This window comes from Emydura macquarii, unplaced genomic scaffold (genome assembly GCF_026122565.2).
Source record: "Emydura macquarii macquarii isolate MOO-44397 ecotype Brisbane River unplaced genomic scaffold, CSIRO-AGI_Emac_v2 contig_1253, whole genome shotgun sequence".
Lineage (NCBI taxonomy): Eukaryota > Metazoa > Chordata > Testudines > Chelidae > Emydura > Emydura macquarii.
The window spans coordinates 60,289,684-60,304,520 of NW_027131390.1; the positions used below are offsets into that span (position 1 = coordinate 60,289,684).

Below are 14,837 nucleotides of genomic sequence, written 5' to 3' on the forward strand. Positions count from 1 at the left end.
TTCTTCTTGTTTATGTTAGACTCTGTGACCTGAGTGACTTGGAATACCTTGATGAGGAGTTCCACCAGAGTTTGCAGTGGATGAAAGACAACGATATACATGATATCCTAGATCTCACATTCACTGTAAATGAAGAAGTTTTTGGGCAGGTGTGCAAGATTGCTACTTTCCTTTCCTTTCCTCTTTATATTCTGTTGTTAGGTAACAGTTTCTTTGGGCTGAAAAATGTTGTCATTCCCAGCTGATTTTAATACAAACTTGGTTGGTATGAACAATTAAAATACTTATAGTTTACTATTCATTACCTACCAATGCAATACCTAAAGAATGCAGAAGATGGTTTGTATCTTTTATTTTGAAGCTGCTTGTTCTTACTTTGTACTTGATATGATTTGGTCAAAACAGGGATTTCAGTTTCATGTCATCTGTCTGAGTTTATGTACACCAATCTGTTAAACCAGTCTGTGCTTGGCTAATGCTATTGGGGAATTAGTGCTACATATTTAACAAAAAGCTTGAGTTCATAAATATATCCTTTTTGTCTTTATACTATTTTGGTGGTGGTTTTCCTCTAAGATCACTGAACGGGAATTGAAACCAGGGGGTGCCAACATCCCAGTCACGGAGAAGAACAAGAAAGAATACATAGAGAGAATGGTGAAATGGAGAATTGAGAGGGGGGTTGTGCAGCAAACAGAAAGTCTAGTTCGTGGTTTCTACGAGGTAAGAAATCCTACTCATCTCTAATTCCCATATATGTATTATCTAGCTTTTTCTATACATGCATTTCTAATACACCCAACCACACAGTATTTAGAAGACACAGGTAAAATCAAGAGTGAGAGTTATGTATATCCTACAGTAGGCCTAACTATTGTATTTCATAATAATCAAATGTCTTTTTATATGTGGAGGTCACTTGTTGGAGGTCATTCAGTCAAATAACATGGCTATGTTCTAAAGAGAGGGAAAACATTATTACCACTATTTGCATTAGCAGCATGCAAACTTAGATAATGACAACCTAGTTCTTCTATGGGCCTTAAGATTTGGACTTAGGAAGGAATTTTTTACTCCATGTCCAGCATTACATAATTGGTTGAGTGTATTGCGAGATGTTTTCCTTCTACATTTTCCACACTTGAACAGGAACTTGAATATGTTGACTCCCTATAACCTTTGAAGTATTTCTGTATTATTTTCTAAATATTTCTTCCAAATACTATGATCTTCTAATAAAACTGAATGTAACTACAGTATAAAAGACAGTGGAAGAATAGCCCACATATTTGCATCTTCTGAAAAAAGTTTTAACCTTAAACCTCCCCATTCATTGAACAAGCCAGAACATTACTTGAAAAATGATACAGCATTAGTAATTGGGGAGTCTATTTAGTAGGAAACAAAAATAATAGAAACAATGAGGGCATGTTTCTATGTATTTTGTTTCATTTCATAGGTTGTTGACGCTAGGCTGGTGTCTGTATTTGATGCAAGAGAATTGGAACTGGTTATTGCTGGCACGGCAGAAATTGACTTAAGTGATTGGAGAAACAACACAGAGTACAGAGGAGGTGACGTTGATTTTTATCTCAAAGTAGCTCTGATACCGCATGAGTGAATCTGGAAGTGCCCGTTTTCTAAGATTCTGCTAAACTTTTCTATGAGATGTCAATTTAATAAGGGTGGAAGCCCATTTTAAACTAATTTTGGAATATCTTTGTTTTCCTGGTTAGCTTTTGAATTAGAAGCAGACATTTTAGTTGATAAAAGGAGTGAAATCCAAAACTGCAACAGTATGTTCTTATTTTGAATCTAAAGAAACGCTGATGTCATCTGAAAGTGAGCAGGCAAATCTTTGACATAAAGGTGTACTCAGAGTTCATTTACAGCAGCTGCTAAAAGATTCATGTTGTATCTAACTCCAAACCCCTCTCATATCCCCATTACCCTCAGTCTTTCTCCCTGCTCTCACATTCAACTGTTCTCTGATTTTTCTCATGCTTGGGCTGCATAAAGAGAGTGATAAGGCATCCATCTTTAGTAAGGACTGCCTCGCTTCCATTTGCAAAGACTTTCTGGAAATGGTAATGATCCTAACCGGATGCAGTCTGGCTTCAGTTCCATTAAGAATAATGAGAGATGGCAACTGTTTTAAGTGGAGTTGCATGCAGTTACTTCTGGCATCATGATGAACAACTTTAAAAAACAACTGTAGAAAACCCCTTGGCAACTCAGATGAGTGACTTGCTAATGTTTGAAGTGTTTGCAAAAGGGAAACTGAATGTCTGCCTTTAATTTGGAACCAGGTGCAATGACCCTGATAAAAGCCCTGGTTTTGTCTCACTTGCTGTCTTTTGCTGATATTTGATTATAAGTATGAAGGCTAATACTGTAACCAAGATCGAGCTAGGGTAAGGCCATTAGTGATTGATATTTCATGTGTTCTCTCCCACACTTCTGTAGCACTTAAAATTAAAAGAGCCAAAGGTAATGTGTCTTTTTGTTGTTGTTCTAACAGGTTACCATGACAATCACATTGTAATTCGGTGGTTCTGGGCTGCTGTAGAAAGATTCAACAATGAACAACGACTAAGGCTGTTACAGGTGAGAGATGAGTAGATTTGTTTAAAAACATATATCACCATTTCACATTAAATGTTAGACGTCATCAGTTTAGGATAATGAAACCTTCAGATAATGTGTGATATCAGGACAGGGGAATAGCCCTCAGCTATAGTAACTGAGCAGTCTCCCTGTAGATGCTTACTGTAAGTAATTGAAATGTCAGATCTAACTAAAAAAAAAGTCCACTTGGTAGAAGGTTTCCAATACCAGTATGAGAGTTGGCTGGTGGTGGTGGTGGTGGTTATTATTTGATAAAAAAATCCTCAAGATTTGTATTGAACCAAAGAAGGGGAAAGAAGCATGATAGTGTTTACCTTTGAAGATTATTCAGAGGCAGAGTTAGAGAGAGGACTTGGCTGAGGTGTTCAAAATTATGAAAATGATATTGAAAACGGATCCAGTCCCCCATTATTCCACTTTCATTCCTAACATGAAAACAAGAGTTCTTCACTAAGTTGATAGCCAGGGAATTAGGAACAAATAAATAGAAATACTGCTTCACACAGTAGGTCAGCCTGCTCAATTCACTTACCTGATGAACTCAACAACACTGAAGTAGAGGAATTTTAATGCATGTGGGTTTTTCAGAGTTACATATAATCAAATACAGGTATCTCTAGCAACACCCCAATTCATTAGAAGGGGTCAAATCTGATTTTATCTATATTTGCCACATAATTGCACTAGTTTCAAATCCATTGGTTTTAACATTTCAGAATTGGCATCTGGTCATGTTAACTGTATGACTAACATGCCTTTTTCCTGTTACAGCTGGCTCTGTGTAAATACTTTGTGGGAAACACTACAGAGGTATTCCTTTTGATGCAGGATTATAGAGGGCTGTCTGTGTTACTTTATTGCTAAGATTTTCCTTTGTAATTATAATACAAAGTAGGGATTCTGCAACTGCAATTCAAAAAAATTATTTTATGTAGGTGTCATATCAAGACCATTAAAAAATAAGTAGGCTACATCTGTCACAAGATTCTCCTCTCCATGGATGGTTCTAGTCACATCTGCTCTGTACATCAGAAGAAATTCTCGCTGAAATCTATGGGAATTTTACCTAAATGAGAATTGCAGAACTTGGCTCTTAGCTAATATCAGTAAAGTTTGTAAAGTGCATTGAAATCTAGCTGGATTAAAAGCACGACATAAGTGTAACATCATACATGGTTATTTACTTATTAGTTAGTCCCTTTTAAACCTTATTAAATATATTTTATTTTCTCCCTTTATTTATTAACTTGATGATACTAGTAATTTGATTTTATTCTACACTGGTTGTGCATCATAGTTACTCTATATACTGGCTGTCTATAAGTGAAATCTATAACAGCAATTAGTCTAGTAAGCTCTCCCTCCTAGTGTGCTAATCAGGAAATATGCAACTTTCCCTCCCCTGCATTTTAAATAGGATTTTAATATTCCTGCTTCCCCTCCAAATAAAACCTGATTCTGCAAACTCTTATACATGACCAAATTGACTTCAGTGGGAACACTGCTGTGAGTAGTTACTTGTGCACGAGCATTCACAAAACTTTCAAGTTGTATATCTGTCATCCGTGTTGTTCTTTTTGTGTTGCTAGTTTGTTACGGGCACATCCAGCATACCTTATGAGGGGTTTGCATCTCTAAGAGGGAGCAATGGGCCAAGAAGATTCTGTGTAGAAAAATGGGGGAAAATCACTGCTCTACCCAGGTAAAAGTGTGTGTGTGTGTCGTTTGTTTGTTTTATTAAATCTGAGTGAATTTTGAACTGCTTGGATAAAGTTCAGTTCTCTGTGAGCCAATCATGGTAAATGTGTTGGTATTCTCAACTACCTCTGCTGCAAACTATGGGGTTATGCATAAACTGCTTGAGAAATAAACAGCTGTCATTGATAGATAGAATATGCTCTGCGGAATATGCAGCGGAATTTCTTCTTCCTAGTTGTTCCACTGCATATATGACACATCTGTATTTCTTTGAACTGAAGATGTAGTTTTCCTGTGTGGTGGGAAAGGCAAATTAATTTTCAATTCGTTCTCTTTCACTAGGACTACAACTAATCTAAAATTTATGGTTCTTCTTCGAATGCTTGCTCATGGTCCAAGCAGGTGTGTGCACGCTGCATGCACAGTTGCCAGAAGGTTTTTCCCCTATTGGTATCCGTAGGGGCGGCTCTGGAGCCCCGTGGAGTTGTACCTTCATGGCACTGCACCTCTTCAGTTTCTTCTTACTGCCTGTGATGGTCACTGGAACATCAGTCTTCTCTTGTTCTGCAAGCATCTTCCTAGTGGTTATTTGAACTGATACCTGTCATTAGTTAAATAGTTTGAGTTAGTTTATAGTTATAGTTATATAAGACCCCACTTATCGGGGTCTCCTCCCCTTCCCAGGGGCCGGGGCATGCCTTGGTCCCCCCGGCTGTAAACCATGCGGGGCTTGCAAAAACCCCATGCCCAGGAATGATCCACTTTTCTAAAGTGTCTCAGGGAGACCCATCAAAGGGATCTCTGTAAGAACTGCAGGGGATTATGCCCAAGGACAAAGAAGGAGAGGAGTCAAAGATTAAAGTTCATTGTAATGGAGGCTGCTCTCTGACTTCACTTGGTGCCAAGCCCAGCTGAGCCAACACCTATTACATTGGCTTCAGTGCAGAATATACCAGCGTCTATAAGAGAAACGGCGCCAAAGAAGGACTCTGTGTCTAGAGACCCTCAACACCGTCATTGATCACTGGCAACAGGGATGCCTCAGGGACGTGGCACCACTTGCAATCCCCTATACCTCGTAAGAAGCAGAGGAAAACTGACAGGAGGCGCTCACCGACACCCAAAACAACGGGATGTAAGAGCTCGAGTAGAATCTGACCTGCATCGGGCCACTCAAGTGCTGTAATCTCAGGCATGGTTCCATCGACTGTGGTCTCAGGAAGGGGTCTGTCGAGTCTGGTGCCTTTGGACTCCCTGCCCAGGGAGAGCCGTGAGAAGGACTTGATGCTCCCCTCCATTCTGGAGACTTTTGAAGTGGCCAGGGAGCTGACAGAGAGCATAGCACCGCCTTCCCCTCCGAGGTGTGAAAGTGCTCCAGACCCCAGATCACCGGTGCCAAAAAAGCACTCAGTGCTGACCAGGGAAAAGCCGGCTACGATGTCACAGTCACTGTCTCCCTGGCACTGCGCTCCAGCACCACTGAGAACTGCACCGCCGTGCTCTCCATGAAATGAATTGTCAGGCTCCAACTCTGAAGTGGAGTCCTACTCTTCTAGAAGAAGCTGGCACCCATCAGAGAGGTGGCACCAAAGGATTGAGGCTGGTGAGCCCTTCCACATGCCTTGGCTGCTACAGTGCCAAATGCTAGCTCCGTGACCATTCTGGGCCCCTTAGGCATTCCACCAGGCTCAAGGGTCACACTCTGGACGGTCACTAGCGCTTGCCTTTTGGAGCAGACATCACCGTTCTCAACTGGATGATGTGCTACTGCATGGCACTGGACCCAGCACCAGGCACAATGTCGATCCTGGCACCGAGTTCAAGGAACGGGCGACCTGGGACACTCTGGGGGCAGAAGGCCAAGAGATTGCCCCAGTCAGAGTATCATCTTATTCGTCCCCCAGATGAAGCAGTAGCAGGGGTCATTAGCGACACCGATTGTGGATGACAGCAGGACTCATCAAGAGCTCTTGAGGAAGGTGGCACAGAATTTGGGGCTCCAGATTGTGGAGGTCTCCTAGAACACACAACCTGTGGTGGACATTCTAATCCCTGTGGGCCCATCCAGGGTAGAACTACCACTAATAAAGACCATTCATGAAACAACAAAGTCACTATGGCAAACTCCTGCTTCTCTGCCCCCCACAGCGAAGAGGGTGGAGAGAAAATATTTTGTACCCTCCAAGAACCATGAATGCCTATATACTCATCCCCCACCAGGGTCGCTGATAGTTGCATGGGCCAATGAGCGTGAGAGGCAAGGTCAGCAAGGCTCCACGCCAAAGGATGCTAAAAAATTTGACCTCTTTGGTAGAAAGGTGTATTCTCCTTGGGGGCTGCAATTCTGTATCACGGAGCAGCAGGCAGTTTTGAGTAGATACAATTTTAATTCATGGGGGTCTATGTCAAAGTTTTCGGAGTCTATACCATTGAACTTGAGGGTGGAGATCACAGCCCTAATAGAGGAAGACCAGGTGGTCGCAAAGGCTTCACTTCAAGTGGCTCCAGATGTGGCAAATGCCGCAGCTTGCACCATGTCATTGGTGGTAGTGATGCGTCGGAGCTTGTGGCTACAAGCCTTGGGCCTCCTGCACGAGGTCCGGCAGACGATCCAGGACCTCTGTGGGTCTGACGCTGTTCTCTGAGCAGACAGACTTCAAACTGCACAGCCTCAAGGACTCTCGGGCTACTTTCAAGTCCTTAGGCCTTCAAACCCTGGTGCCGCAGAGGAGTCATTTCCAACCTCAACCCTTACCTCAGTTCTACCAATCCCAATCCAGGCAGGAGTATAACTGTAAGAGGGGCAGGAACTACAGGAGGGGAATCTCTCAGCCTTCTACCAGCCAATGCCCCGGACCAGCGAGGCAATCATCTGGTTCCAAACAGAACTACTGAGGGTTCTCCTGAGCGTGGCATACCAATTCAGGACTCGGATCCTTCACCCCTATACTTTTCGGACCGGCTATCCCACTATTACCATGCAGGGGCCTCAATCATGTCAGATCACTGGGTGCTGTGCATGGTAGAACTTCAATTCAGTTTCCTTCCTCCTTCTCACCCCTCATGCTCCCTATCCCTCTTCAGGGACCCTTCTCACGAGTAACTTCTAATCCAAGAAGTGCAGGCGCTCCTTAGTGTAGGAGTGGAGAAGGAGGTTCCTTGGGAGCTAAGCAGCAAGGGATTCTACTCCCTTTACTTCCTAATCCCGAAAGCCAACAGATTCATGAAGAAGCTGAGGTTCCACATGGTTCCTTTGGTCTCTATTATCTTCTCTATCGATCTGGGGGATTGGTATGCCACCCTCAACTTAAAGGACGTGTACTTTCACATATTGATCATTCCAACTCAGAGATTTCTCCGGTTCATAGTCAACCAGACCCACCAGCTGTTCACAGTACTTCTGTTCATCCTTCCTGTGGCCCCCCAAGTGTTTACCAAGTGCATGGTAGTCATCGCTGCATTCCTGAGGAAGTAGAAGGTACAAGTCTATCCGTACCTCAACGACTGGTTGATCAAGGGTCACACCAAGGCGCAGGTGGAAGCAGACATAAAACTGATGTTAATAAATTGATAAGTTAACTGATAAGACATAAAACTTTGACAGGTTGAGTCTCCCGGTCAATGTGCAGAAGTCAGCCTTGACTCAGAGGATAGAGTTCATAAGGGCAGTGCTAGACTCAAACCAGGCCAGAGCTTTTCTTTCAGAAGCTCAGTTCCGGACTATATGCTCCATCATAGAAGAGTTAAACAGATTGCATGCATGTATGTCATTCATCATGCCAGAATCTCAGACCACTTCAGGCATGGCTAGCCTCAGTGTATCATCCATCTAGAGACTACATAAACAGAGTATTCTTGCTTCCTCCCTCTGTGGTAGAAACCCTCCACTGGTGGCTCAACCTGCATTCAGTCTGCCTAGAAGTCCTATTCCCCACACCTTGCCCCTCACTGTTCCGGGTCACCTTGCCTCTGCGATGGGCTGGGAAGCTTATCTAGGGTGGCTCAGGACCCAAGGCCTCTGGTCCCAGTCAGAGCTCTCAATTCACATCAGTGTAAGAGAATTGAAAACTGAAAGGCAAATGTTTATCGGTCATGATGGACAACACAACAGCAATGTTCTGTATAAGCAGACAAGGTGGAGCATGCTTCTCTCTCTTGTGCCAGGAAGCCCGCAGACTATGGGACTTCTGCATAGCCCACTCAGTATACCTCAAGGCATCCTGCCTTCCCGGGTCTCAGAATGAGCTGGTGGGCCACCTTAGCAGGTCTTTCTCCAACCTGAAGTGGTCTCGCCGCCTGGATTTGGTGAAGAACATCTTTCAACATTGGGGAATTCCCTGCATAGACTTGTTTGTGCCGAAATGAACAGGAAGTGCTTGCACTCCTGCTCCTTCCAGAAGCTTCCAGATCCTTCCAGGGTCAACTGTGGATGTATTCCTCATCCCATGGACAGCAATCTGTTCTACGCATTTCCACCCATCCCACTGTTCACAAGGTTCTGCTGAAGATCAGGACGTGATAGTCCTCTGTAATTCTGGTAGCTCCAGTCTGGCCACGCCATATTCCTCAACCTCTCAGTGGAAACTCCTATCAGTCTCTCAATAGGCCCAGACTTGATCACTGAGGACCACAGTTGCCTTCGTCACTCCAATCTCGAGTCTCTGCACTTCACAGCATGGAAGTTCCATGGCTGAATGCTTTAGAATTAGAGTGCTCAGAACCAGTCAGAGACGTCCTTCCTGGCAGCAGAAAACCTTCCACCAGGGCCACTAACCTAACTAAGTGGAAGAGGTTCTCCATCTGGTTGAGGCAGAAGGGTACTCCATCTGCACCGTCATCAATACCTTTCATCTTGGATTATCTGTTGGTGTCATCAGTCAAGGTCCACCTGATGGCGATCTTGCCATTTCATCCCTGGGTTGCAGGCCATTGGGTCTTCGCCAACCCCATGGTGGGGAGTCTTTCTTAAAGGTCTAAACAGATTATACCCAATGGGATCTTAACCTTGTACTGTCAAGACTGATGGATCCTCCATTCAAACCTATCGCTCGCTTCTCTATCTGACCAGGATGGTAGCTTTTCTAGAGATTATAACTTCAGCCAGGAGAGTCTCAGAACTCAGGGCACTCATGTCTGAGTCTCCTTATATGGCTTTCTTCAAAGGCAAGATTCATCTGTGCCCTCAACCAGCTTTTCTTCCGAAGGTGGTGCCACAATTCCACTCGGACCAGGACATATTCCTTCTGGTCTTCTAGCCAAACCCACACAGCAACAGCCGAAAGCAGAGGCTGCATATTCTGGACGTTAGACAGCCTTGGCTTTTTATATGAAGAGGACTAAGCCCTTTAGAAAATCTACACAGCTTTTCATAGCAATAGCAGAGAGGATTGAAGGGCCTTCCTGTATTATCACAAAGAATCTCTTCATGGATCACATTTTGTATCAGGATGTGTTATGACTTGGCAAAGATACTGGCTCCAGCGCTGACAGCCCACTTCTCAAGGACACAGGTGTCTTCGGCAGCATTCGTTGTTCAGATCCCGATCCAAGACATTTGTAGAGCCATGACGGGGTCGTCTATTCACACCTTCATGGCACACTATGCTATTATGCAACACACCAGGAATGATGCGGCATTTGGCAAAATGGTGGTGCAATCCGCAGGTCATTGAACTCCAACACCTGCTCCTATGGATCTGCTTGGGAGTCACCTACTTGGAATCGACATGAACCAACACTTGAAGAAGAAAAACAGTTTCTAGCTTTCCATAACTGTTGCTCTTTGAAATGTGTTGCTCATGTCTATTCCAAGACCCGCCCACCTACCCTTCTGTTGGAGCTAGCCAGCAAGAAGGAACTGAAGAGGTGCAGGGTTTGCAGGACCCTATATACAGTGCCATGAAGGCGTGACTCCAGAAGGCTCCAGAGCCGACCCTACGGATACCTTTGGGGAAAAACCTTCTGGCAACTGTGTACACGGTGCATGCATACCTACTTGGAATGGACATGAGCAACACATCTTGAAGAACAACAGTTACAGCAGGTTAGTAACCAGTTTTTATTTGTCATAAAACCAGGCATTGCTTCCCTTAAAGGAATAAATGTTTCATTCTTGCATTAAGAACAAAGAAGGACAAAAATTAAAATAGTATATATGACACTCTCTGGAAAGTAAGTTATTAGTCATTGCCAGAAAATGAATATCAGGCCTGGATTAAAGAGACCCAATGTATTTACAGTCCAGTTCAGTCACATAATAGGAGGGCCAGCATGACTTCAGCATTGTGTAGAAATCTTGCAGGGGTGAGTTTTGAATCAGAGAACAAGTGTGTTTTGAGGAGTGATCTGAAGAAGGAGAGACAGAAGAAGGCAAAACATGAGAGAGAGGGTGAAGGCTGTAAAGGGAGCCAGTAGCAGAGAGGCTTGGGCCAAGTGAAACAAGTGAAAAGGGGAATAGAAAGAAATGAGTTGGATGTATGGAAGATCTGAGTTGCACAAGGCCTTGAAGAGAGGAAGCCAGTGAAAGAATTCAAGATGGAAAATGACATTTCCAGAGTGGCAAGAGGAAAAGGTAAGAAAGAATTGCTTTCCTCATTTTTCCTTTTGTGATGCCAGGAAAAGAGATGATCTACAGTACCAAAGACTGATGGCATATGAGCCAGGATCTGAAAAGTCATCTTGACTGAACTCTTTATTAACAAGAACTTGTCTACAGTATGATCAGTTTTGCAGGTTAATACATTTGTGAAAGATTTCCCATCATCCAATTCTGTAGCATCTAAAGGAAGTTACACTGGTTGGAAATAGATATATTCGTAATGTTGATTACCAGTAGAAAGTCAGAGAAGCACAAACAGTACTATGTAATTGAAATGCACAGAGCCAGTGTACAAGTCTGTAGAGTCAGTAGCTCGAAAGCAAAACCACCTTATAAGTTAAGGGTTTAAATGGGAGCCACAAAGCTGAAGGTCAAAGGTCAATTAACAGAATTCTAAGAGTTTATATTTCAAAACAATTGCTGTAGCATTTTTTAGGGTCAAAGGGTATTCTGTGCATCAGCCACTTGGGTCTGCCTCAGAGAGTGATTGTTACTGAAATGAGAAATAGATTACATTCCTAGACCATTTAAAAAAATATAAACAGTTGCATTTTCTTGCATTAATCTGGACTTCAGCTGTGCTGTTCCCTTTTATACAGATGCTCAAATAGGAAAAGAGATTATTGCAGTTTTTCTATCTTCTAATATTTAGTCTCTGAGACAGACTTTAGGCAGAAATGAAATACTGTTATTAAGTCAGAGTTAGCATTAGGCTTCATTGCACTGGTCACATTTCACTGCATCAAAAAGACAAAAGTCTGCCCCAAAAGGTTTAAAATCTAAGGATTCAATCCTGCAAACACGCACATGCTTAACTTTACTTGAGTAGGCCCATTAGCTTCAATGGGTTACTCATGGTAATAAAGTTAGGCACATGTGTATGTGTCATCAAGTTTGGGGCCTTAGTAGCTAGGAGTAAGTAAAACGTATTTGATCAGTGTGGCAGGATGCTGGCCTGGGAGACACAATTAACTGGAAATCAGATTTCGAGGACTGATAATCTGGCTACTATGAGAAGAACATGACAATTAAATTATTAAATTCCTTGCATCTTGCTGGACCTCTCATTATCTGTAAAAATAAGTGTTTTGGGGGTATAACATTGAGGATGTTTAAAGTAACTTAATTAAAAATTGGAGAAAGAAAAGAAATTGTGAAAGCTTCATTAAAATGTGTTCTGAACCCATAAAAACCCACCAACACAGGGGAACTCAAAGGGAAGGCTCAAACTAGCTGTCAACTAATATAACAGATGACCCTGCTTTATTATTTAATTGAGTTTATTGTGCGTAGACAGAAGCTTGGGACCAAATTCACCTCTTAGGCAGCAGGATCCAATCTGGAGTAGGACTCTGGCGGTAGCAAATCAACCTGGAGCAGGGCCACACTCCCGTAAGCTGCCATTCTGCCATAGTGGGTACAGTCTACACCATAGGGAGGGGTACAGGACAAGCCCAGCCAGGAGATTCAGCACCTCACTGAGGTGCTCTAATCTCATAGGAAGCACTACTTACAGTGTCCATCTCAAATTTAGCTCTGAGCAGAATGTAAACCATGTGTTTGCTTTTCTAAAATCTAAAATACCTATGTGCAGACTGGCTTCAACCTCAGCCATACCAGCTTCAAAGGCTTTACTATGCAAACACTGAGTAGCACTGGCTGAAGTTGCCTGTGTTAACAAAGACACTGAGTGGTAAACTTTCAGCAGGCTCCTAAAAGAGATCCTGCAAATGTGAATGCAGCCCTCCTCCTTCTTCTCCTCCAAGATCCTGCAAATGTGGATGAATTGTTGGACACCCACTGAAAATTTCACTCTGAGGCTCTTAGATGTTTAATGGTTCTAAGGCTTTGTATTAACCTAAGGACAAATTCTTTTACCCTCACTCTCAGTGAGTAGTGTTTTTATTTTGAGAATAGTCCCATGGATTTCAGTGGGACTACTTGTGAGTCTGGTACTACTCAATGTAAGGGTGGCAAAATCTGGCTCTCAAATTACAAGTCAAAGTTTTGTTTTTTATTCATACCAAAGAGAAGAAATAATGAATGAAAACATTTTAAAGTAGCTATTCCCTATCACCTTTTTCTAGCTCTGTAGAGCTGAGGAAGGCTAACACAGATAACAAATTGATTAGGTGATTCCATAGCTTCCACGGTTCTGATCATTTTATAATCAGCCTTATTGAAATAGAACAATGAAACTTCTTAACTTATATGTCAAGTGGCCCGGCTTCTACCACGGCCTTTTCCACTGTATGTTAGTGGCATGTGAATGCACTGAAAAAGAAACTGACTAGTTTAGCCACTACTGTCCCTGTCGCCACTTTTACTCCCAGCTTGTTTATTGTATTGTTTGTCAGGCAAACCCAGATATCACTAGGGGAACTCTTACTCTCTCCATTCTCTTACATGTTTAGAAGTTGGTGATGTTTTGGGTAGTTCTCTGTGCTGTCAATTATATAACAGCAAGTGCCAATGCATATCAACGTTTGCACGCAAACAGCATTCTTCTGTTATTGCTCAGGTGTACTGGACTTTGGACCTAAAGTCAATTTGTCTGTAATTCTGTTTGAACTCCGGTGAAGGGGAAAGTGATTGAATGTCAAGACTCCAGGAACTAAGATACATTAAATACCTTTATCAGAAAATATGAGAACAGAAAGATGAACATAGTATATACAGTTAGCTTGAAATGACGTGGGAAAGCAGTATCCACAGAAAAGTCATTCTCCTTTCAGAATCACAGAGTCGTATGTCTGGTAAAAGAAGAGCACATTTGCTCAACAAGATCAAGGTCTTTATTTTTTAAAATGAATCAGCTCTCTAACGAAGATGATCACATTTTCAATATGCTGTGACAAAATCATCCTCAAAAACTGAAAGAAAACTCAAGATGCAAGATGTTAGCTTGTAATTAATTCCTTATTGATTCATGCATCATGGTTTTTAAAATTTGTGGTTTTACAGCCCACATGATGCATAATGCAAAATTCTAATAAATGGATGTCTGTTTCTCCTTCCACATCCTTTCTGAATGCATTAATCTTCAGAAGCAAGAGGAAATCATTCTGCTGGTTGTATGAGCAGCCCAGAGGATTCCAGGAGGATTATTACAATGGCCCACATTTCCCTCCTGTGAGACTGATAGAAAGAGAAGCTCTGTGAAGTTTATCTCACAATGTTTCCTCAAAATTCTCCCTCCTGAGGGTTAAGGAAGGGGATCAGTTGAACCCACCCAGTGGAAGCAGGAGGTTAGGCCACCATGGATCTTGCAAAGTCTAAATTGAACCCAGGGAATTGGTGGATGTATAAGGCCATTTAACTATCTGACAGCACTGCTCTAATTGTCAGCCTTCCTACTGTCTTTGGCCTCTCAACCCCCTTAACAAGGTTCCCCAGCATGGAGGGACTCTGCAGGAAAGTTAGTATATCCTCTAAGCACACTTCCTGGACCTCAGAGATAGCTTTCTACAATGTTCTGGGAAGGGAAGAGAGGGCCACGGATTCAGCTGACCTGTCCCCTTTCCATGGAGGCAAGGGTTGATCTCTCTACCGAATCTGGAGGGAAGGAGTGGGAAAACAAGCAGCCCCATAGAATACTGTGGAGTGTGAACTCTACCTGCTGAAAAACATTCTTATCCTGACATTCTTATTCTGTTAACTCTACAATAATTGGATGAAGCAAAATACAGTATTTTTTTCTATCACAGCAGTACACCTGAAGTTTGATCTGATGTTTATAATGACAATTTGGCCCTGCATACTGTGTGTTCCCAAAGCCTGGTATTTTTATGGCACTATAATGCTGTTTGCTAATTCAGCGTTTCACTTCACTAAGGGCTTTTAATGAATTCTTAGCTTCAGTTTATAAACAAGCTAGAATGACTCATCTCTTCTCTTCATGTTCCAACCTGTT

At 42.6% G+C, this 14,837-nt stretch overlaps 1 protein-coding gene across 3 annotated transcripts in view; it reads left to right on the forward strand.

Annotated features, from left to right (window-relative positions):
* Window positions 1–14,837, forward strand: part of HECW2 (HECT, C2 and WW domain containing E3 ubiquitin protein ligase 2) — a 290,360-nt gene that overhangs the window by 271,445 nt on the left and 4,078 nt on the right. For 2 of the 3 annotated variants that reach the window (XM_067548983.1, XM_067548982.1), the window contains 5 exons: window positions 20–149; window positions 577–723; window positions 1,460–1,574; window positions 2,522–2,607; window positions 4,218–4,330. In XM_067548983.1, the coding sequence (XP_067405084.1) occupies window positions 20–149; window positions 577–723; window positions 1,460–1,574; window positions 2,522–2,607; window positions 4,218–4,330 (591 nt within the window). Of the gene's footprint in view, window positions 1–19; window positions 150–576; window positions 724–1,459; window positions 1,575–2,521; window positions 2,608–4,217; window positions 4,331–14,837 lie in introns of those variants that run through there. The other variant, XM_067548985.1, reaches the window with a different exon arrangement.